Here is a 23,178-nt window from a genome sequence, read left to right as displayed (position 1 = left end):
TAAGCTTGTGCAATGTAAGTCAATAATCTATTATTTCGATCAAACCCTACTAACATGGCACTTTTATAATTGTACATCAATCACAGAACAGCATGAAATAAAATATCTGCTGACTCACAAGTACACATTATACTCCACATATGCATTCAAGTTTATTTCCTCGCTTATCTACTCGCAGAAGAGCAATCATGGTCTCAAACACGTTTCGAATCATCCTTTGAATGGCATTTCTAAACGCATTTATAAACACGGTTGCATTTTACCTATTGCCCATAAATATCTCAAATGTGTTTTATAGGATCATGAGCTTGCCTCAGAAAATTTTGAGATTAAACGGTGCGTACAGTTCTGGTCGAGGTGAAGATTTAGCGTTTAACGTTTTGCGAGATATTCAGAAAGCGCTCTATGAGATGTCAAAGAGCATGCAGTTCTAAGGGGTATCAAAAGTTTATTCGATGAAAATCGGTTTTGAAATGGCTGAGATATCCAAAAACAAGGTGAAACAAGTATCCTAATAAAGTTGTGGCATGTCGCCTTTTATTATTAGCACTTTTTTGGATATCTCAGCCATTTGAAAACCAATTTTCATCAAATAAACGTTGAATCCTTCTTAAAATTACATGCTCTTTCATATTTCATAAGAGGCTTTTCATTATCTCACTTAGGAATGTTCAAAACATGAATCCCTACCTCAACCATGTACTGTACAGTCCCTTTAAATGCATCCTAAGCTACTGGATGACCTCATCTTGCTGTTGTCGGGACTGACTGAGGAAATGCATGCTCCCTGTAACAAGCCTTCCAGGGAGAATAGGAAGCAAGGCCAGCCCGGTCTGTGCCATTGTCGACAACACGACTGTAGAGACTGGCATCAGTGTCACACAGTTAAATCAAGTGGTGACCTGTCACACGCGAAGAGGAAGATGGCCCACTCGGCATGCTCCTGTAGAGACCTGCTGTATTCTGCACCAAATTAACCTCATAAATGCATTGTAAAGGTATGAATGAGCTATAGTGTGATGTGAAAGAATACTATTTACTGTAAAAGTGGAAATTTTCGCGGTGTTGAAATTTTCGCGCATTTCGCGCAACCAGAAACTAGCGCGAAAATAAAAGCATGCGAATATTTTTGCTTGCTATACATTCCTGTGCGTGATGTCTTGATTCCGCGGAAATAAAAACACACAAAACTCTTCTTACCAGGCCAAGCGCGAAAAATTAGTCGCGCGAAAATATCCACTCTTACAGTATATCATAGGCAAAAAATATTAGATTATCTGAAGTTAAGGGGAGAGATATGAACCTTTACGTCCTCACAATGAAGAACCTTTGTGTCATGGAATGTCTCTATCCAATGGCTTTTATATTTTACTGATGCAAGAATCTGGTTATACTGTTTGCTGTATGTTTAGAATAATTCCCACTGGTATGCATGTTGTCTGTTCTTGAGCACCAAATAAATACATTATAGGTAAACCTTGTGCCACTAAAATCCAGTGTATGGCTCATCATGTGGCTCTCGACTGCACTGAAAATAGTCTCTGGAGTAAACAGCTGATTCCAGGCCAAAGGAGCACTTTATCTCCAGAACTGGACATCAAGTGACAACGCTCTGTGTGTGCATGGTCCAGCATGATGTGTCAGTAACAATCACATACTAATCTCTAAAGGTCAAAGTTCAATAAGGGAGGATCTTGTCCTGTCACGTCTTCTGTTTCTTCTTGCTGCTAGGTATTGTAGACACCTTGGGGCCCTTGGAGTGGAATTTCCTCTTCTGTTCAGGATGGAAAGGAGCAGAAAGAATATTGGTATTTGACAAATCACCAGTGAGAGTTCAGAAGTAATATGCTTTATAACTGAAAACCTTAACTGCAGGCAGTTCCAGAGACTCCAACTCTCCGGCTTTCGACGGGAGATCTCCCGCCAAAAGCCCATTTTTGCAAAATCTCCCGTTCTCCCACTTGAGATTTAACCCTAACTAGGCCGGGCTATTTAGGTAGATCATAGACCTGGGGGGGCTCCCAGGCCCCCCTCCAGATCTCGGCCGTCGACAGCGCGATCGTGGCGAAAATTGGCACACACATTGCCTATGATGTAATCTAAAGTACCATGAAGTTAGATTTTTTAAAAATTATCATCTATGCTAAATTATGCTAATTTATGCATAATGATGCATGAAATCAGACAATTTGGTATAAATCACTCAATAATGCTCAAAATGGGCACATTTTTTGTGTAAATATTCTTTTTAGTGTCCTGAGCAAATATAAGAGAAAAAAATTGTGCCATCAGAAAAAATTTCTTAAGTATTTTATTGTTTTTTGAATTTCTTAAAGGACAATTTCACCTTCATAGACATGTGGGTTGAGTGAATGCAGCAATATTAGTACAACACATCAGTGAGAGTTTGAGGAAAATCGGACAATCCGTTCAAAAGTTATGAATTTTTGAAGTTTCTGCTCAGTCACGGCTAGATGAAAAGACTAAGTAAGGTTGTGATGTCACATGAGTACAATGATATAAAGAAAATTCAACATATTTCCATTTTTCTCGCATAACAAAAGAACACTCAACTTCTCTCTTTCAGAAGGCAGGGGGAATAATATTACCCTTAACATACGTCAGTAGCAAGTTGAAGAAATGTTTTTTTTTATTCAAAAAGTAAAGTTTTGTGAAATTCTCTTTTCATTTTCCTTATATAGTTGTACGCATGTGACATCATACACTGTAGTAGTCTTCTCATCCAGCAGTGACTGCGCAGGTACTTAAAATATTCATAACTTTTGAACGGATTGTCTGATTTTCCTCAAACTTTCACTGATGTGTTCTACTAATATTGCTGCATTCTCTCAATCCTAATGTATATGAAGGTGGACTTGTCCTTTAAGTATTTTATTGTTTTTTTAATTTCTTATGTATTTCTTTGTTTTTTCGACTTTATGTTTTTCATTGTTTTTTTTCTATGAAACTTGTCCGCAACATTGTTCCGAACAAGAAAATATGTTATTAATTGATTTTAATCTATGAAACCCCAAAATAATCATGCTTTTATGAAATTTGCCTGTAAGCACAGTTTGCATTGAAATTGTACACGAATTCACGTTTTTGAGCAATTTTTGGTCTGACATGCACATACATTTATGCGCAACTTCGAAACCGCGCGCCCGGGTATCGCAAATTTGGTGTCAAAAGATGCGGGAGACTCGAAAGAAAAAAGTCATGAAACGTCGCGGCGATAGCTTTTCGCGTTAGCGATACATCGCGCGGAATGTCGAGGGGATTGTATGTTCAAAAACAAGCCTTAAATAGCGCGAGAGAGCATCTAGAACCCTAGACTGCAAGGGACTTTGCGCTCGTGATGTGCGCTTTGCGCACATCAAGTTGGAGTCTCCCGTTTGCTAGGGGTTTCAGGTGGGAAAATCTCCAGATCAGAAGGTGCTTGGGGTTGGAGTCTCTGCAGTTCCACAGGGAACCCCCCACAACAAACAATATCTGTTTTGAACAGGACTAAGAACAGAATATGAAGGAAGGAAACACATAAGTCAAATTAAAGATTTTCAAAATGTAAACTCTGATGAATGGTTACAACATTATGACCTGGGCCCTGTTGCATAAAACCCTTACCGCTGGACTTACCGCTCCTTTCTAGCGGTAAGTCTTCAAATTAGCGGTAAATTCTATAATCCTTGATGCTGATTGGCTGTGACGCCTAATTTTGACGGTAGTTACCATTGAAATTCAATAGTAAGTTTTATGCAACAGGCCCCAGCTGGACATTCCAAATGTTTACTGATTTGATATTCAGGTTGCACATTTCATAACTGTGGTAAATATTGTTGTATTTGGCAGACAGAATTACACAATCAACAATGAAAATTATCATGCATATGAATTGAATTATACAGTACTACCATATCCCATCAAGTACATATTCAGGGTCTCCCAACCAACATGGTATTCACATGATATCAACCAGACTGGTATATAATCACATGGAGTGAATGAGTATGGGAATGGTAACAGATGAATGATCAAACTGTAAGACAAAAAGATCAGTTAAAAGTCATCATGCTTTGAGAGAATAAAAACAACAAAGGGAAAATTGTTTTAAACAAAGTGTTGTCATCTTTATACCTGTTTTATTGAAATTGAAGCAACAACAAAATAAAGGTACACAAAATCTGTTGGCTGTACCCATCTTCCAAACTGATACCATATGAATTTCATCCTTTTCCTATCACAAGCCCCCTCCAAACCCCCTGCCCCAAAACACTGATGTCTATTACCCTCCCTATACAAGCCATATCCCAGAGCCATTAATTGCCCAGTGGTTGTTCTCTTAGGATAATCAAGTACTCATCTAGAGGGGTCAAAGGTCAAAACATGCACACTCTTGACATTCTGCACTGACATTTAGTTACCTGGGACTGCTTGATTTTTGCCTTGAGCTTCTCGATGTCCATCTTACTCTCTTCCCTGGGAGCTGCCTTCTTCTCGGATGCAGCGGCTTCCTTAGGAGGGATGAATGGCTGTTGACGCTTGTCTTTCCGCCTTACTTCAGCTTCTGCCTGTTTCAGCTGTCATTGGAAGATGGAAGAAGTGTAAAGAGGTGACAGACTGCATCTAAGTGACATCTCAGCAACTTACCATGAAAGGAAGGATCTCAACCTGAACTTCATCATACTGAAGACATCCATAAATGCACACAAGTGTGGATTCTTCTCAGGGACAATTTGGATCTGGAACCACCTACCTAGTCAAACTGTGCATGCCACAAATCTGACAACATTCAGATAGGCTGTTAGAACTATTACATCTTTACAGCCTCTCATCCAGAGTTTACTCGCACAGTGCAGACTCTTATTGTCTAAATAAGAGATTTTCACCATGGAACCTCCCCATGACACAATATAGTTCATCTCAGTATTATAGATTCTTGGAGCTGCAAGAGGAGTTATTATTCCCCTTGCATTCCTATTTCATCAAGTATCTAGGAAGCATCTTATATGCTTTTGCAATAAATTGAAACATATCCACTAAGATGTAACATAAAGCCAACAATCACATCTTGGGGTCATACCCCTTACAAAAAAGGGGAAAAAAAGAAAAAAAATTACAGTGAATTCTACCCAGAGTTTTAACTTTTGGCAACAGCATTGTGATGGTGGCAACTGTCGGAACTTCCAAACTTAGAAGTGTTTTCCCATACTGAAAATAGCTTTGGTTTCATCATTGGCAAAAAACACTGTACAGTAAGGATATTACTCTGTACGCATTAAAACCATCTCACAAAGTGGTCTGCCAGAGTATGGCTATGGAGTAGCTACAGAATAATTTGGTATGCTTTGGCAGTATTCCTCTTCATTCTTTTGTGTTCTGTTTTGTGCATCTTCTGGTAAAGATGTGAAGCAACCATGTCCCATTTGAAGGGGGAAAGAAGAACTGTTCAAATAATGTCAATATTGACATAATGTGGCATAAACCATGTCATATATTGTGTAAAGGGGATAGGACTTACTCTCTTCTCCTCTTTTAACTTGGCTTTTTTCTGTCCTTCTCTCAAGAAGTATTCACCAGTGGCCAGCTCCTTGTCAACCTGCAATTTCAAGAATAATTGCAATATACATGGAAATCACAATTTTCATAAGCACCATAACATGTTTCATATACAGGTTTAAGATGCATTGAGCTCAAATAAAATCTGAGCCACACAAAACATTGATAATCAATAAAAAATAAGAGTGTAAGATCAATCTCAAAAAGCATTGAAATGTTGTGTTTTTTAAAGATGAACCAATACTCAAACTGATAATGCCTACGTGATTGAGGACAAGTAGGTATAAACATGCTATTTTTATCACATTTTCACAATTTGGCCAGTTTCTCCAACCAAAAGAGTGAAGTTTGCTTGCAACGATATGATTTGTATATCTATGTTTTAAACTGCTTGATACTAAAGCTGTACCTTGGTTTCTGGCTGAGGTGGAGGGAAGGGTGTGTACTCCTTCTTCTTCCTGATCTTTTGAGGCTGCTTCCGCTTCTTCAGGTTCTTGGACTTGAACTTTGGCAGGAACCTATCCCAGGATTCATTGCGCAGTTTCTCATCCTTCATTAACTCCCGCTTTATCATCAGAATCTGCCAAAAACAGACAAGAAAGAAGACAAGACATGACACTTCAATCATTCATGCCTCTGCTGCCCTAGCTTTGCAAAAAGGACGCAAGCCACAAATCATCCAAATCTGAGTGAATGCCAAAGGTCTGTCGAGATTTCAGAAGAGTCCAACAAGACGGGGCCTATTCCAATATCTGAGGCACTTGCATTTTCACTCTCGCCAACAAAGACAGATGTATCAGCTTAATACATTGGTTGCATGTTACCCACTCTCAAACTACCCCGACAGACTTGCAGATATCAAAGCTAAGAAAACCGCAAAAACAAATTCATATGATAGAAAAAACTATGAAAACTTGTCACTGGTTTTTATCTAAAATGTTTAATCATTACAAGAACCTTACTGAATTTCTAGCATTAAAACATTTTGAAATTTGATGTCTTTCTTTTTTAATGAAAGCTGTTGCAATGGCATCTAACACTGATCTATTCTGCTTAAATCTTTATTCTCTGGCAGGCTGGATTTCCTCTAAACTTAAAGCCAAGAATCAAGAAAACATGTTTATCTGGTGGTCAGGCTTTTTATCACTTCTACAGAGGTTTCTGAAAATGTACTGGGGAACTCATACATCATTAGACATCTTGGAGTTTGGAAATCTTAGAGATATCAAATCAAGAAAATTAATTTGGTGACATAATAAGCTCTTGCGGTGATGGGATGATATATATTTTATGTGCAGAGAATGATCTGATCCTGTTGTGCAAGTCTTACCTTGATATTGTAGATTGGATGGACGTTGTTGAGGGTGTCTGTCACAATCTTGTTGACGTCACGAAGGCCTCGGTGGGGTCCTACAGCAGCCACGGTGTTACCCTGCACCATGATGTAACACTTGGTAAGCAGCTCTATGGCCTGGAGTGGGAGAAAATCCAAAAGTGGGCGTTCCTTTCAATTTGTGACACTTCAAGTAGAAGTATAGTTAGAGTAACAATACATTCCACAAATGTTGACTGGGCTTTTTTGGCTATGCTATATCAGGGGAGGGGGATTCTGCCCCCCCCCCCCCCCCCCCCCCCCCCATAAATTTCTTTCACTAACATGCAAACATTATGATGGTTGATCATGTAAACAAACAAGATTGTGATTTTGGTTGACAGCAAATGCTCAAGCAGGCAGACAATGTCCTGGTCACATAACTTTAGTCACTATGAATTTCTGAAAGTGGACTGACAAAACTTTAAGTGGGACTTTCATTTCAAAGATTTCAGCTGTGTTTGTTTTTTTTTTGAGATATGTTTCTTTCATACCTTTGTTGTGATTCATTCATCAATTTGCATAGATGTCCTAAAACTAATCATCTGTGAATATAGGTTACCTCCTCCAAATCACTATAATATATCATAACTTTTGCATGAGATGGTGCCATCATTACGGGTATTTTGGTGTATGTTTCATCACTGCATTTCTTTGTTTATTTTGCTTTTTAGTTGTTTCGTTTTTGTCTGAAAGGGATAATTTTAAGCCAATAAAATAGCTTGGCAAGTATTAAGTTAACAGCTAAGTGCATGGGCAAATCAAAGTTAGACTTACTTTGAGAGTGGATCCATTAGGTCCAATGAGTCGCTGTCTCCTCTTGACAAACCTCTCTCGGTTCCTTACCATCCGACCGATCTTGATGACCTCCGCGGACACATCGTCCTCCAAGACACGAATAGCCTGTCAGTGTCATGAATATTAACACACACGAAATTATTGAATGGGAATGAATAGAGTACAGAGGTAATGATGTCACAGTCTTTTGTTATAGCTTGGGTTGGAACCAGGTGCTGCCTGCACAAACACTTGGGCCAGATGAGATTGTTTAGATCCCGTTTCCATAGAGATGAATGGCTACGACAATCACACATTAGTACTCCATATGGATAACAGAACCCCCTTCACAATGTCCTAGTATAAGTCTCCACAAATGTTTTACCTGTTGTTAGCCGCAACCACCATCTTTCTCTCTTGAACAGATATACTGTATACCCTTCCGATGTCAAGAGTTTGACACTTTACAACAATTGTCACAAGATTTCAAGAGTGGCCGAATAATATAATAAAATATAATAAAATAAAATAATTGAGAATCATAGAAAAGGAATGAGAAGTAATCATCCCTTGTCAGGAGAGCAGTTTGTGATTTCCCGACCTAGAGACGAGATATAGCACATATTTGTTATGGGAGACAATTGAATATTTGCATGTTGTAAATTTTGAGGATATCAGTCATCTCACAATAAGGGGGAAAGAGTCTGTTCTTGTTCTTGCTTACTTTATAGTCTACAAATAAACCTCTGCCTTTCAAATGCAGTCAAACCTGTCTAGAGTGGCCACCCATGGAAGACAAAAAAGCGGCCATTAAAGACAGGGTGCTCCCTGCAGACAGGGTCTTAACATGGTTTTTCTCTTGAGGGGAATTGTTTTAGCGGCTGCATACAGCAGATGGCCACTACAGACAGGTGGCTGCTATGGCAGGTTTGACTGTACCTGCTCATATGGAACACTCCTGGCAAGCAGCTTGATCATGTCTCTGGATTTGATGATGATAAATGGGTCCCACGTCTGTCGAGTTGTCTTAACAGTCATGCTGCCCTCTACCAGATCCAGGTTAGCCTTGATGCCCTGTAAGCCAAGTAGTGGAACGTGGCATGAAAATGATAAACTAGCTCTCTTCGCCATATTTTACGCAAGTCTAATTTTTCGCAAATCGGGATGTCCTGACAATTTTGAGAGTGATTAAATTTGCAATCATTAAAGGACAAGTCAACCCTTCATAAACATAAGGATTGAGAGAATGTAGCAATATTAGTAGAACACATCATTGAAAATTTGAGGAAAATCGGACAATCCGTTCAAAAGTTATGAATTTTTGAAGTTTTTGTGCAGTAACCGCTGGATGAGAAGACTACTGCAGTGTATGAATAACTTACAGTGTAGATGTCACATGCGTACAACAATATAAGGAAAATATAAAGAGATTTTCACAAAATTTCATCTTTTGAAAAAAGTACACATTCCCTTGACTCGTTACCGACATATGTTATGGGTAATATTATTCCCCCTGCCCTTAGAAAGAGGCAAGTCAAGTGTTCTTTTGTTATGCGAAAAAAGTGAAAATATGTTAAATTTTCTTTACATTTTCTTTATACTGTTGTACGCATATGACTCATAAGCTATAGTAGTCTCCTCATACAGCGGTTCCAACACAAAAATTTGAAAAATTCATAACTTTTGCATCGATTGTCCAATTTTCCTCAAACTTTCACTGATGTGTTCTACTAATATTGCTGCATTCTCTCAATCCTTATGTTTATGAAGGTGAACTTGTCCTTTAAGTGTGTACAGTGGACTGCCATCATAATGAAGTCCTCGGGATCGGCAGTCTTCTTTCATTATATCGAAATTTTGTTATAACCAAACAAATAAACAATGAAAATACATAGAGTGGATAACGTTGCGGCCTGAATTTTTACTTCGTTGTAACCGGAATTTTGTTATAACCGTGTTCGTTATAACAGGAGTGCACTGTACAGTAATATAGTAAGACATGTACACGTGCACATCACATTCATGCTGAGATCAGTGTTAATAATTCTGTGTATTGTTAAATTCACAAAAAGCACCTGATTCATGAAATTTGCGAAAATAAAAACCTCACAGAATAAACAGCTATACAGTAAGCTATGGGGACTTGTTTGATCTTTACTGAAAGAACTATTACTGAATACAGAACCTACTTATAAATTTTGTCTCACATAATATTCAGATAGGATCATTGTCACATGCATACTGCTCTGTCAGAAGGAGTCCCATGTCACGCTAGGAGCTTCCACATTATGGGCGAGAAATTTTGTAAAATCACTTCCATAGTTAAATTGTCATTTCCGGGGCAACTTTTCATTTATAACCTGTCTGAAAAAAAGAATGAAACGAAAAACAAAATATGAAATGAACAGTAAGTCTTTATACAACTTCTAAAAAGAATGTAGCTATCTGATTGGTCAATTGCACATCATGTGACATGCAGTTAAAAGTACCATTGCCCACAGTTGCTGTCAGCCGTGCAATTCTGTGCAAGAAAAAATGGATATGGTATGGCTGATATCACCAATTTCAATTGACTCCCGTGTTAAACTCACGATTGACTCAAAAGTTTTTGTTCCATTGCATGGCTGTGATGTCACAATAAATAAAAATTTGCTCTGTGCACTCAACAATTACAAGCATGATGCTTATAAGTGTGTATTTTGTCACTCAAGTTTTGTAAACAATTTCAACCGGTTGGTTTCGGGTACATATGTGTACGTACATACACGGCTGACTGTGACTGTGGTGCAGCTACTCATTCACCTTTCAAGGAAAATGATTGCCATTTCTGTGCTAAATTCAAGTATCTGTGTGGATATGTTTATTGACGTCCTTGAGGTGTTGAGGTGAGGTGTTGAGCTGTAAATCAAACAAATAGTGTATGGTCTTTATTCATGCAATGAAACAAGATTTCGCATTCGGTGAAAGATGAGTCACACTTTTCAACTCAGCTTCACATCGTTGAATAGAGCGCCTCTATCTTTCACCTCGTGCAAAATCTTGTACCATCGCACTTGTGACCATTCACTATTTGTATATTATTACACAGCTCTGCTGTACCACATTGGATCAGGATAACATATTTCACCTGTTGGTGAAGAGCTCATTTTGCTGTACACACATTTCCCATGGACTTCTGCCCAAGTACATTTGGGACTACTGGTCTTCAACAGGTTGACCTGTTTTGAGGTAACCCTTACATACAGGGCCTTTGACTTACTGTATGGTCAATGTTTATGAAAAAAAAATGGTCTGTAAATGTGAATAGCTATTTGAAAATTGTTGATTCACTATAATGGTGAGTCTACTTACACAGTGTACAAGGATATGGTGGAGAAACAAACAAAATCACTTATTTCAAGAAAAGCATCTTATTTGTGATAAAATTCTTTTAGTCAATCATGAATAAGACACATCACATAACTTTTGATACTAGCGGAGATGGTTATTTTTCTCCTCTTCGTCATTAAGAGAACTAAGTTAATGTTCCACTCAAAGTTACGGCCTTCTTACCGGGCATGTACAGAGGGTAGCAGTGAATGAAAAAACATCTCCATGGATGCGAGTACTTAGCGACGTGCCCCACATAAACCATCCTTGGTCCACACCTGTTCATCCTCTACATAAATGATATCATACAGTCTGTCACATCAACAACCAGGCTATTTGCTGACAATTGTATCATCTACAGGCCAACCCTAAGTTCAGAAGACAAAAATTCTCTCCAGACTGACCTCAACAATCGTCTAAATTGGTCTAACCAGTGGGGCATGAAGTTCAACTCTTCAGAGTGTAAAGTAATGAGAGTTTCCAGAAAACAAAATCCCAGCAAGACTGACTACCAGATGATGGGTAGCCCCTGGAAGAGGTTAACAAGATCAAATATTTGGGAATCGTTACCCAGAACAACCTGAAATGGGGCAAGTAGTTTGACAATGCTGCTACCAAAGCAACCAAGATGCTCAACTACCTGAAAAGCAATTTCTCCTCCTGCTCAAGAACCATGAAAGAAAACCTCTACAGGTCCATAGTTCAACCCCACCTGGAATATGCCAGCTCAGCAGGGAACCCCAGAACCAAGAAAAATAGGGACCTCCCACAGAAAGTGCAGTAGAGGGCAGAAAGGTTCGTCCTCGGAGACATCACTCCTCAGTCCAGTGTAACCAGAATGCTTGCAACACTCAAATGGGACAGCATTGAGAAAAGACGCCTAATCCAAAGGCTAACAACACTTAACAAGATACTCAATGCAGAACTGGATTTACCACTAGAAGATTATCTTCAGAGGAAAAAAACTGGATTTACCACTTCAAGATTATCTTCAGAGGAAAAGTCTAAGAAGTAGGCGAACACATGACAAGCAGTTAGCTGTGTTTCAATGCACATCAACACCATTTGCAGAATCCTTTTCTGCAGAAGTCATGAAGCTCTGGAATGATCTCCCCTGCATACCGTGGACATCAAATGCAGCATTTTTTAAATCTAAGCTTCAAAATTAATTCAAACTGTGTAATCATGTAAACTCCACTCTCATCATACCCCCAAGTTAAACTTCCAGTGGTAGTTCCTAGACGACCTTTTGGAAATGATGAACAAAAGGTAATAGGTACAAAGTATTTTTTTTTTTTTTGGACTGTGCGTGTTCACATTCAAAAAGCAATAAAGATATCATCAATTGAGGAGCAACATCAATGACTTACATGTTCATTAAGAGCCTTTTGCACCAGAGGCCAGCATTCCTTGAGATATTTTTCTCTGTACTTTGGAAACAGTGTCGCAAATGAACTTTCCTCCACTAAACCATGAGGGTTGTCTTCTTTGGTGAACTTGTCCTTCCAGTTTGGGGGCACCTCGTGGGCTACAGGCTCACTACTCACTGCCATGGCAATCTCTCAAACCTATAAAAGAAAAGCACATAGATCTAATATTAGCAACTAATATTAAGTTTCTGATTGCATTAGCAGCGATATTGCTCGCTAACCTAAGAGTGAGTTGTTTTGTATTTGAGCAATGACATGAAAATCAATTACCACGTCAACATCAACACTTCCTAATAACCAATCTGCTTCAACTTTATATGAGTGGTCGGGAATAAGCCATGAACAGTAAGTATTTCCTGTGACTTTTGTGCCATTTCGGTGCGTAGAATTTGAGATGGATACGAAAGTACACTGTACATCAGTGCAAGAGTGCAGTGAGGGTTAGAACTGTATAAATTTAGAACTTTACAATATGTAACTCATGTACACAGGTATGCACATATATTGTTATCAAGATCTCACTTCATTTATTCATTGCAAAGAGTATGAACATTCGAGCAGGGTGCATACATAAAGTACTTTGTACTTGACTAATGAATAGGTCTACTGCTAAACTTGGTACTTGGTAGAATAATCCTCCAAAATACTCCTTGTAGGGGTTAAAAACTGGAGGTGCATGTAACCCACCATCACCTGTAAATTTTACCCATGCAACTAGTATATTAGGCAAGAGCTCCATATGTACTCCCCGTTAACTGAAAAAAATAAACAAAATGATATCTTATAAGTAACGTTAATATAATTAAATTTGTGATATATATTTAGGTGGCTTTATAGGGTTAGGGTTAGGCCAGGGCCCAGGGCCAGTTTGGGGTTAGGGATATAGGGTAACGTTGATCTCGGTGTCATAGGGTCACATGGACCCCGGAGTCCTACAACACTAATCTATTGACCGATTCTGTGACGCGCTATGTGTATTATTAGCATAGGCGCAGCCATAGTGGGTGTATCAGCAGACCCCCCCTCCGCACTCCCCCACCCCTCTCCCTACGTTAGCATGCGCGCAGAATGAAAAACTGCTTTAGCCAATGGGTGTCTTGTACTGAGTGCGCGAATGCTTGCTTAGTGCGCGAACCTTTGTTACAAGTGCGTGATAAACATGTTGCCCCGGGGTGGGGGAGAGCAGGGTGGTCGCTGATACACCCACTATGGCTGCGCCCTGTGCCGTAAAATGTCTGCTGCCCTCAACGAACCCGAATCGGTCAATAGGTTAGTGGGGGGGGGGGTAAATAAATTACATATGGCACTCTTTCCCTATAAGGCGATAAATTGAGGTATTTTACGACGAGAATGCTGATGAAGAAGTGGTCTGTCGCGGCTGCGCTGGTTGCCTGCTTGTAAATCTCGCAATCGCTAATAGGCAAAAAGTACCCGGATGTTGATTTAAGCGTCATTTACGGTGCATTATGGGATAGTTTGGGAAGCCAAGTCACTTCCGTTCGTATGTGTGATACACGAATGCTCCTTGCATACAGCTTACAGCTACTCTGTATACAGCCGGCCGACTGTATTCTGGCGTGTACTTACTGTTTCCTCGACTTGAATTTTAGCGTTTGTTTTGAAATTTCTCCATTCTAGAGAAATTGCTGTAAATACAACTATGGGTTGTTACTGCAAAGCTGCTAATAAAAGTGCCATGTGTTGGTCGTACTACAATAAACGAAGAAGTCTACAGAAATATCCCTGGATGCGAGAGGTGATGTGGGTGAACGCTGTACATTTCAGCTTTCACTGTCCACTTTCACTGCCAGTGATTCAAGGTCAGGCTTGTGTTTTCCACGACAAGGAATGCCTCTTTATGTCAAAAATGCTTTCAGCTGGGGAACGGTCATTCTCTCGAAGTTTCGAGAAGGACCTTCCATGACGATATCCAGGGGGGAGAATATTTTCAAGTATTATTTTTAGTGTTGTTGTGGGGTATGCAGAGATGACTGATGTGCAAGTCGATCGCTATGATCGAGCAGTATGTCTACGCTTGTCTGCATACAACTGTAAGTGCAAGGCCTAGGGCAAATACAGGGGCTACGCTAGGGGCCTATCACAGGCCTGGCTCAGGTACTGGCGCCTATCCGTGGCGGGCAGGGCGCGGTGCTAGGCGTACACGTACACTATATGCAGGCTAGCGCTGTGCAAAATATGCCCCGCACCAGAAGTGCCCAAGTCCCTGAAGTGCAATAAATCTTGACAAAAAAGCGGCAATTGTGCACTTTATGGCCCTATATTATCGGTACCTCATTCGCCGTGTGCTAAGGTGATATCCCATAAACCATCCCGCACTGAGCAGCTGGCGAGCTTCTCATGCTGTATGGAACATCGTTTGACAAGTGATAAGGTCACTAAAAGCCCGCCTCACTCACGGCACTTCTGCGGAGCTAGCTGACACATTGAACAATGTGCGATCGCGATTTTGCGTGCCTTTGCTCTCCGCTGCAGGATTATCAAGCTTTACAAAATATACAATGTTGCATTGCAGTAAATTGCCATGATCATAGCACAAAGTGTAAGAAAGTTTGCAGTAGTCTGTGATACAATAGATTCCATTTTTGAACTTCCTAGCTTGCGCCGCTAGCTCGCCACAACAGTTACATGAATACATGTATTTTCATGCCTCTTTATCCATCCCGATCCCAACCCATCACAAATCGCGCAAACCAACCATGCGGGCAAGGCTTATGTGTGTGTGTGTGTGTGTCCATGTAGTGGCTGCCCGTAAATCGGTAGCTATACACACTTCACATGGCATCTGGTCGGGCTCGTCAAACGGTAACTGTGTAGACAAAATAAACACTAACAGACTGACGAATCACGATAAGATTTGGGGGTTTTTTGTTATTATTTTACAGAATAATTCCGCCAAGGCCGCCAAAGCGGACATATGTCCTCCACAATAGGTTAATTAGTGATACCCTGCTTAATATATAACGCAAAATTCATTCATTTAAAGTCATGATTGAAGCACAGAAGTTTACCACTCCTTGCATTCTAATTGTGTGTGTGCCAATGCACAGCTCGCGCTCGATCATGCCGCGCCGCAGAGGCAGCAGGGAAGGGCGTTAGAGCAACCATGTGGCGTACCTGAAGAGCTTTGCATCCCAACACGAAATCTCACACACATGTATACAGTACAGTGCCGGAAGACCCGCTGTCGACCCGCGGTGCCTGTGGAGTGATAGGAACTCCCAATTCGTACGCACTGCTCGATTAAGGTAAAATCTCGCACCGATAATATAGGGCCGTAAAGTGCACAATTGCCAAAAAAAGCCACATCCAGGTACTTTTTTGCGTATTGGCCATAGCGAGATTTGCGCTGCGCTCTGCTGCTGCTGCGCGCGCTGCCACCCACCAACCCTCGTGAGTCATCAATCATGCTCATGCCTCATATCCGGTCCCAGCACTGGACCCCATGGACGATGTGCTAGTACAGCTAAATATGGGTTATCCAGACATGCTAGACATCTTTTCAGATTGAAAATGAAACGTTAGATGTCTACACTACAGTACCCGGTATCGCGGTAAAGGCAGGCCGCAGCAGCTAGCAGCGCAGCGCGTGTGATGATACATGTTAAAAAGGCCGAAGAGCTATGAGCGTACATTACACACACAGAATAATACATCTGGGACTATCAGTATTCGTGTCGGATAACTCCACACACAAGCACGACATCTTCGTGACTACCACTAACATTCTGAGAGTAACATACACAGAGCACATACACTGATGAACTACATTTATACTGGCTATTACATCTGTACTAAGTCTTACAATTTAAACGACGATTGACCGCCGATGTGACAAATGAAGTCCGAGCTTGTGCTTGCCCGTGGTCAGTTTTCTATTAGTGTTACATGGTCTATCTTCTTTCGCTGTCTGCAATATAAAACACATGAGCATAAGAAATTGGCAATTATAGTCCTACAGATTAGAGTTTAGATAATGCATGTATATTATCATAAGAATATATGATATTAATTATTTTACTTTAATCGACCCTTGAAACTATATTAATAATATGATTGTTTAATTTTGGATTCAAAAGAATTTTAATGATTCAATAAAAAAAAATATTGTATGAAATCGCTACCAATCATTGCCAATTTTGAAATCAAGTGCGTTTTGCCGATGCTTGTTGGATTTGCGTGAGGACTGTATGGATTTTATGTAGTGAATGAATACTGTGTGTAGTGAGTACAGTACGTTGATGATCAGGCAATCGCGAATGTGTTGTGGCTATGAGATGATGATCCATCCGTAAGGAACAGATATAAATCGAAAGTTACTGGCAACATTCTCACTTATTCATCATGGATTGGTTGATGGGGTAAGCATATCCTTCTTTATTTCTCTGGAATAGCGATGATGGTTCTCCCTTCATTTGTATCTAGTGCGGGAAAGCAAGGGCATTTGTTATTATTGTTTTCCCGCAAATCGCCGGTTTATCATTCATATCAACACAACGCACAACATGCAACACACACAGCATGCACCGGCACGAGAGGACGTACACTCGCAGTCCTATTCCTTGATCCTCCCAACTAACTAGGCTCCTGCATAATTCGTGCTACGAATAGCTACTATGGGAAACTAGGGGGACTACCCTTCCATTACCATGTCTATTATCATGATTATTTAAGCAGTAGTAACGGTACTAGTACTAGCTACTTCGAGAGTCTAGTTAGTAATGATCGTAATTTATGATGGGATGGAAAAAGCAGGGACCATGTGGGGTCCGCCGTACACATCCAGGTTATACAGGACTCGGGATCAGCGGAGTTTCAGGAGTTCCAGAACGTCTTCACCTTCACTCCTCAGTCAGATGGTAATGCGCTATGGACTGTGACTGGCTATCTGCTAACTGCTAGAACCGATATTCAAGAATGTACTTCTCAATTCTCCCAATCACCCATATCCCAGTTCTGTTGATGACCTGCGTACCAGTAAATTTACGCAGTATCATCGACACATTCACCCCTCACACAAGAAAACGGGCGAAAGATGCCACTGCCCACCCCTTTTGGTTCGCTCCATGGGGCGAACCAAGGGCTGAGGGGTTGGCGTCTTACAGTGTAGTTTTGCCTTGTTTTCTCCCCAGGTGACTAGCATTGTACCCATAACATGAATAGCAATAGTCTGCAATGGCAAATGGATCAGGCATGTGCATCGCATTGTGCCATACACAAACTTGTAAGCTTGAATGAATTGCATGATTTCATCAGCATACAGAGTCAGAGGGTCAGGGCTAGGGCTGAGTCTTATTACTGTAGTTTTCAAGTTCCTGCAAAACAATTCTTGCACAGTGGATAATGAATATGCAAATGAGTGAGCTTTATCATGTCATGACCTTACACACTTTTCCTTTGATCGTGTCCAAAAAATAATGATGAAAATTCAGTGTTTCTGTCACTTCAGTCTGTAACATGATGCTATTCCTGGTTGAATAACTTCAGAATAGTATACCAGGATTTGAGCCTTGGGCATAATTGCGTTTGAGTGAAAAACTGGAAATTTAAAAATTTTATGTACAAACTATGTGGCAAGTTGTCAGAGAATGACATGCTCTCTTTGTCATTTGCCTGTATTCATAATGGCCGTTCAAGAACTGTTTCCTGAAAAAATAGCGAAACTTCAAAATGTCATAACTTGCTTATTTTTCATCCGATTTCAATCAAAATTATACGGTTAAACTCGTAATATTTTATTCTTTCTTATCAGACTAACTTATATTTGGACTGGATTTCTCCTTTAACCCAAATATTATTAGAATTCATCAAATATTATTGTATTTATTAGAATACATCAGGACAAGGTTGAAGAAATCGGACAATCCATTCAAAAGTTATGAATTTTTTGACATTTTGGTGACGAGACTGTTGGATCAGAAGACTACTACATACTATCATGACATTATGCACTTGTCAATGTAATGACGCACCCCACTACCCCCGGACATGGGTGCGTCATGGTCATTTTTTGACTGACCACACGGGGTTTTTGACGCACCCCCACAGTCACTTTTTGACGGACCACACGGGGTTTTTGACGAACACCACAGTCACTTATTTGACGGACAACACGGGGTTTTTGACGAACACCTAGGTCACTTTTTTGACGGACATCCTCGGTACATGTGACGCACCCCCGTAAATACTGAAAGGATTTTTGCATACGCTTTATTCAAGCAATTTCATTTTCTTTCGGTTCGTAAACACAATTTGTCAAAGTTTCGGCAAGTTTCCCTTACCCTGGCCCTGTAAGCACCGTACCGTCATTCACCGTACATCACTCTGCTGCTACGATATTCCGAATGTATAATCAACGTGTGCATGCAATCCATAGTCACCTGGCCATATATACATATGACTTGTCTGCAGATGCGCTGTATGTGCGCGGCCATTTCTAGTCCGGTTGAATGCAACACAATCCATGCACGATGTACGTTCGATGAGGAATAACGAGCACGCTGCTCACTTGCGAATTGCACAGCGTTAGCGAGCGAGTCGCGCACCACGAACACTCGACTTGCCTGCTATACTGCAGGTACGCGCAGTACGCACCATGCAACGGTATACCAGAGATCGTATACGGAATTCCGTATACGATCTTTGATTTGCCTGCCTTACTATTTAGTACTGTGAGGTTGAAATCGTTATATCGCTAAACAGTCCGTCTGGCTTGAGATTGAGTATGCGTGATTTCATGAGTTTGTTGGAAAGAAAATGTGAGGAGAAAGGGTGGCTTTTAAGTCATTTGCTTGCCAGATTCGGGCAAGCATTTTTCCCTCTTAGGCCTACTCCAAAACGCTTCCCGACTTTGATTTTCACTTGCCGCGGGATCGCGCTCACTGTAAATTCACTCGCGGTACGTACGTGTATCCGGTACTGGTAGCGTGCAAAAATGCGTGCAGTTTTCCATAGCCAAGTGCATACCATGACGCACCCCTCGGTTCAGAATAATGCGTGTTATTTTCCATAGCCAAGTGACGTACCATGACGCACCCCTCGGTCAAAAATTTGACGACAATGATGGGATTTTGACGCACCTCTCGGTCAAAAATTTGACGGACATAGCTGGTAAAATGACGCACACCTGGGTCACAAATTTGACGGACCAAACGAGGAAATGACGCACCCATGTCCGGGGGTAGTGGGGTGAGTCATTACATTGACAAGTGCATTATATGCACTACAATATATGATGCAATATTTGATTCCCTGGGGTACCAAATGAAAATTTGCCATTTTGTTGAATTGTTATGTTGGGGGGTTTTTTTTAGCACTGTACTGTACCCTGGGTTACAAAAAAAATAAAAAAAATAAATAAAAATAATTTTTAGTATTATAATGAAAAAAAAAAATGTTTTCTTGTTTGTGATTATGCAACAATTAATGCCTACAAATAATTTTTTTTTTTCTCATTTACATGCTCATTCATGCACAAGCGCAATGCGTACAGTACAGGAACTACAGTACTTATGGGAATGAGTGGTAATGACAACAGTGATTGTGTAATAAGTGTTACTGAAAAAAAAATAATAACATTTAAAAAAATTCTTGAACAGTTATTCTGTGAAATTTGTATTATCATTGTGATTAGATTACATGTACACAAGTTGACATGGAAGGAAAATTGGCATTGGGATCATCAGAAATACTGTACATGATTCAGGGTGCTGCAAACTACTTGCCCACTATTTTGAGCAACTAAAGCTAACTCGTGTGCAAGTATAATTAATAAGTACTTGCATTTTGGAGTATGGGGCCTTTGTCAATAGTGGATTGAGGCAACTGATGTATTTACAATTATGGCACACAGAAATATTGTCTTCCCTAACATTGAGGGGTGGCAGTTTTAGGCAAATGAGCAACTTGATACTCTTGCTGCCTCACAACAAACAGCTTGGCTTATGATGTAGAGAAAATTGTTTGATCCAAAGGAAAAATACATGGTGTGTACATTTACAGTATGTGTACAGTATGCATGTGTTACAATTGTACCATTCATTTGCTAGTACAATGTAAATATTTTGGCTAAAATCCATCTCATGTTAAAGCTGATAATAACACAGGTTAGTCCAACAAATAGGGCAAGCGCTTAAGTTTCACTTCAAAATAATGATTTCACATACAAATGTATACACTGTTTATAACAATGATACATTGTAGATGAAGTAGTAATGTCAGTGCGTCACAAACCTCCGAGTGTTTTACACACAAATCTTTATTTGATTTCAGATTCTTGATAAAGGTGATGAATTAAGTCTATGGTATTTATCAAAAATGATTTCATTGACAAATTATTTCAAACCAATTTAGGACTATTGTCAGCTTCAATTTTCACTTCATTGTCTGCAACCAATATTGCTTTGTAAAACCCAAAACCTAAATTTCATTAGAAACTTTTCTAGTCTTTTTCCTCCATCAGTATGTCAAATTTCAATGAAAGTTCTACTGCCGTGTATTGATTTTACTCTGTTCAGTGATGTCAACTGGCATATGGAGGGGCTTTTCAATTTGTAGCAAAAGATTGTCATACAGTGAAGTTTCAGCTTTTGATTCTAGAAAGCAGCAGAGAGTGTGGATACTCTGTATTCCTGGAAAGGATATGATATCCCTTGTTAGAAGACATTCTTGAGCAAGAATCACAAAGGTTTCATCTAAGGATAGTACAGTACACTGTAAACTGTATGATGAAAAGCACCAATGTGGTGTGACCACCAAAGAGCTGTTATTGATTACCACTACTGGGCAAATCTTAGTTGGCTATTATTGCAGAGTGCTACACATCCACATACATTGTACTGTACCTCCCTGCCCAAGGCAACTTAAGGCACGGGTAGACTGCCAAAAGATCTAGCAGTTTAAGTTTAAATTGTCTAGTGAGCTCTTTTTTTTTAATAGTTTATTTGAAACTCTTTTTGTGTGTGTGTGTGGGTGTGTGTGAGTGTGTGTGATTAGGTGTGTCGTAGAGGTCCCTTGTATCTCTTAAAAACCCTGACCGGACTTTTCACGTTATGATGTTGCTACAGTACCGTACATGTAGTGCATTGAAAGTGAGTTTTAGTCATGACTATGTACAGTGCTTTAATAATGAGTGTACAAGATTTCAGTTTAAAGGTTCTGCTTACCATTGGGAGCAGTGATTTTAAAAATGTTCAAGTTATCACATTTGATGCATATGGGTAGGTCAGTTGAATCACAAAACAACTACCCATATTAAAAAAAATTGCAATAAAGCCTAAAATATAAGGAGATATCACTATTTTTCTCACAAAACCATTGTACAGTGTGGATGGTTTTAGTCTGGAAACAGTTTTATTATTGTTCACATTTTGTATTCATCACAATACTTAACATTGATTACCAGTATACCAATTAACTTTTTACACTGGTTGTTTCTATCCCTAACTCACATTTTAGAACTATTTTGATGTATTAAAGCTGGGTTTTGGTTCATCTGCAAATAGTAAAGAATGTATTTAATCTTATGATCACTTCATAGTGATTGTCATGGAATTTTGCATCCTGTTTTTGTCCCTTTTTTATCTCATTCATTGCTGGGTGAGATGAAGCACTTGACGTCAATCCTAATTTCTCAGTACCAGGTAAATGCCTTGTCCAAGAGTACTCTTTGCATTGTTTGGATGAGTTTAGAAAGTCCATTTGTATTGAGTTATACTTTATGTCATTATTAAAGTTCAGAGTCAGGTCTTTCCGAATCTGCCTTAAGCTAAAAATTATCTTGTGACTTTCATGATGGTTTCATGGTGTAGAGTCGCATGCTTGCACAGTACAATGTACTTGTAGTGTCTTACACTGTATGCTGGAATTCATGTCATTCAATCTCCAGAGATTACATAGTACATGTACAGAGATTACATACGTGTACAACACAATACAAAGGGGATGTGTATTGTGTGTTCACTGCGGTTCTTAAAGAGAGCATTAGGTTGAACTCTCCTTCTTCCCTGAAACCGAAAGTACAATGCATGCATTGCAATGTTGTTGAGAAATGCATTTAGTTGTGAGCTGTACAAGAGCGTGAGTGGGCTGATCATCCTATAAATTTGTATGTGTACAATACTGTAAAAGTGAACATTTTTTAATTTATGTGCGAGTAATTTTTCATGCTCGGCTTGGCAAAATGAATATTGTGTGTTTTTTATTCAGCAGAATCAAAATAGATTATGTAGTATTACATGTACATGTAAAAAAGCAAAACAAAAAAATAGTGTGCTTTTCTTTTTGTTCTACATGTACATGTATTAAAATTTACACGTTACATAAATTTCCACTTTTACAGTAAACTGTTATCCCAGCCACTATGCACCCACCCCTCAAACATCAAAGAGGGGAAAAAACAACAGAAGATGCAGTAGGAGTACTCTCCCCTGTGCTTACATGTCAATACGATGTAAAAGCTATGTTTTAGTGGATTCTTAAGAAATGAGAGATTGAACTGTCAGAGGGTTCAAGAAAGACAGTGAACACATCTCCCATTTATGCAAAATGCACAATTTCAAATTCTATTTGTCTGAAAGATGATGTAGTGCTTGTACACACTGTATATGGACAAAGTACACATGCTGTACGTACACATTTCAGAGAGCTGCCATCCTT

The 23,178-nt window shown here is 39.6% G+C and overlaps 2 protein-coding genes across 2 annotated transcripts in view; one reads left to right on the top strand and one right to left on the bottom strand.

Moving 5' to 3' along the window:
- Positions 1 to 1,702: 1,702 nt before the first annotated feature.
- On the bottom strand, positions 1,703 to 16,406 carry LOC139713473 (KRR1 small subunit processome component homolog). Its single transcript, XM_071625200.1, has 9 exons — positions 16,328 to 16,406; positions 12,445 to 12,642; positions 8,645 to 8,779; positions 7,706 to 7,831; positions 6,887 to 7,027; positions 5,966 to 6,136; positions 5,519 to 5,596; positions 4,422 to 4,577; positions 1,703 to 1,774 (listed from the first exon to the last, which is right to left on the bottom strand). Exons 2-9 carry the CDS (start codon positions 12,625 to 12,627, stop codon positions 1,703 to 1,705), a joined length of 1,062 nt encoding a protein of 353 aa, XP_071481301.1. The 5' UTR covers positions 12,628 to 12,642; positions 16,328 to 16,406.
- A 367-nt stretch (positions 16,407 to 16,773) lies between these two features.
- LOC139713476 (MOB kinase activator 2-like) overlaps positions 16,774 to 23,178 on the top strand; it is a 32,392-nt gene continuing 25,987 nt past the window's right edge. The window contains exon 1 of the mRNA XM_071625204.1: positions 16,774 to 16,883. Coding sequence (XP_071481305.1) covers positions 16,867 to 16,883 — 17 coding nt within the window. The 5' untranslated portion in view covers positions 16,774 to 16,866. The remainder of the gene's footprint in view (positions 16,884 to 23,178) is intronic.

This window comes from Diadema antillarum, unplaced genomic scaffold (assembly GCF_040938485.1).
Source record: "Diadema antillarum isolate AM-2024a unplaced genomic scaffold, OU_Dant_1.0 seq00001982_RagTag, whole genome shotgun sequence".
Lineage (NCBI taxonomy): Eukaryota > Metazoa > Echinodermata > Echinoidea > Diadematoida > Diadematidae > Diadema > Diadema antillarum.
This window is presented reverse-complemented; position numbering and strand designations above follow the sequence as displayed.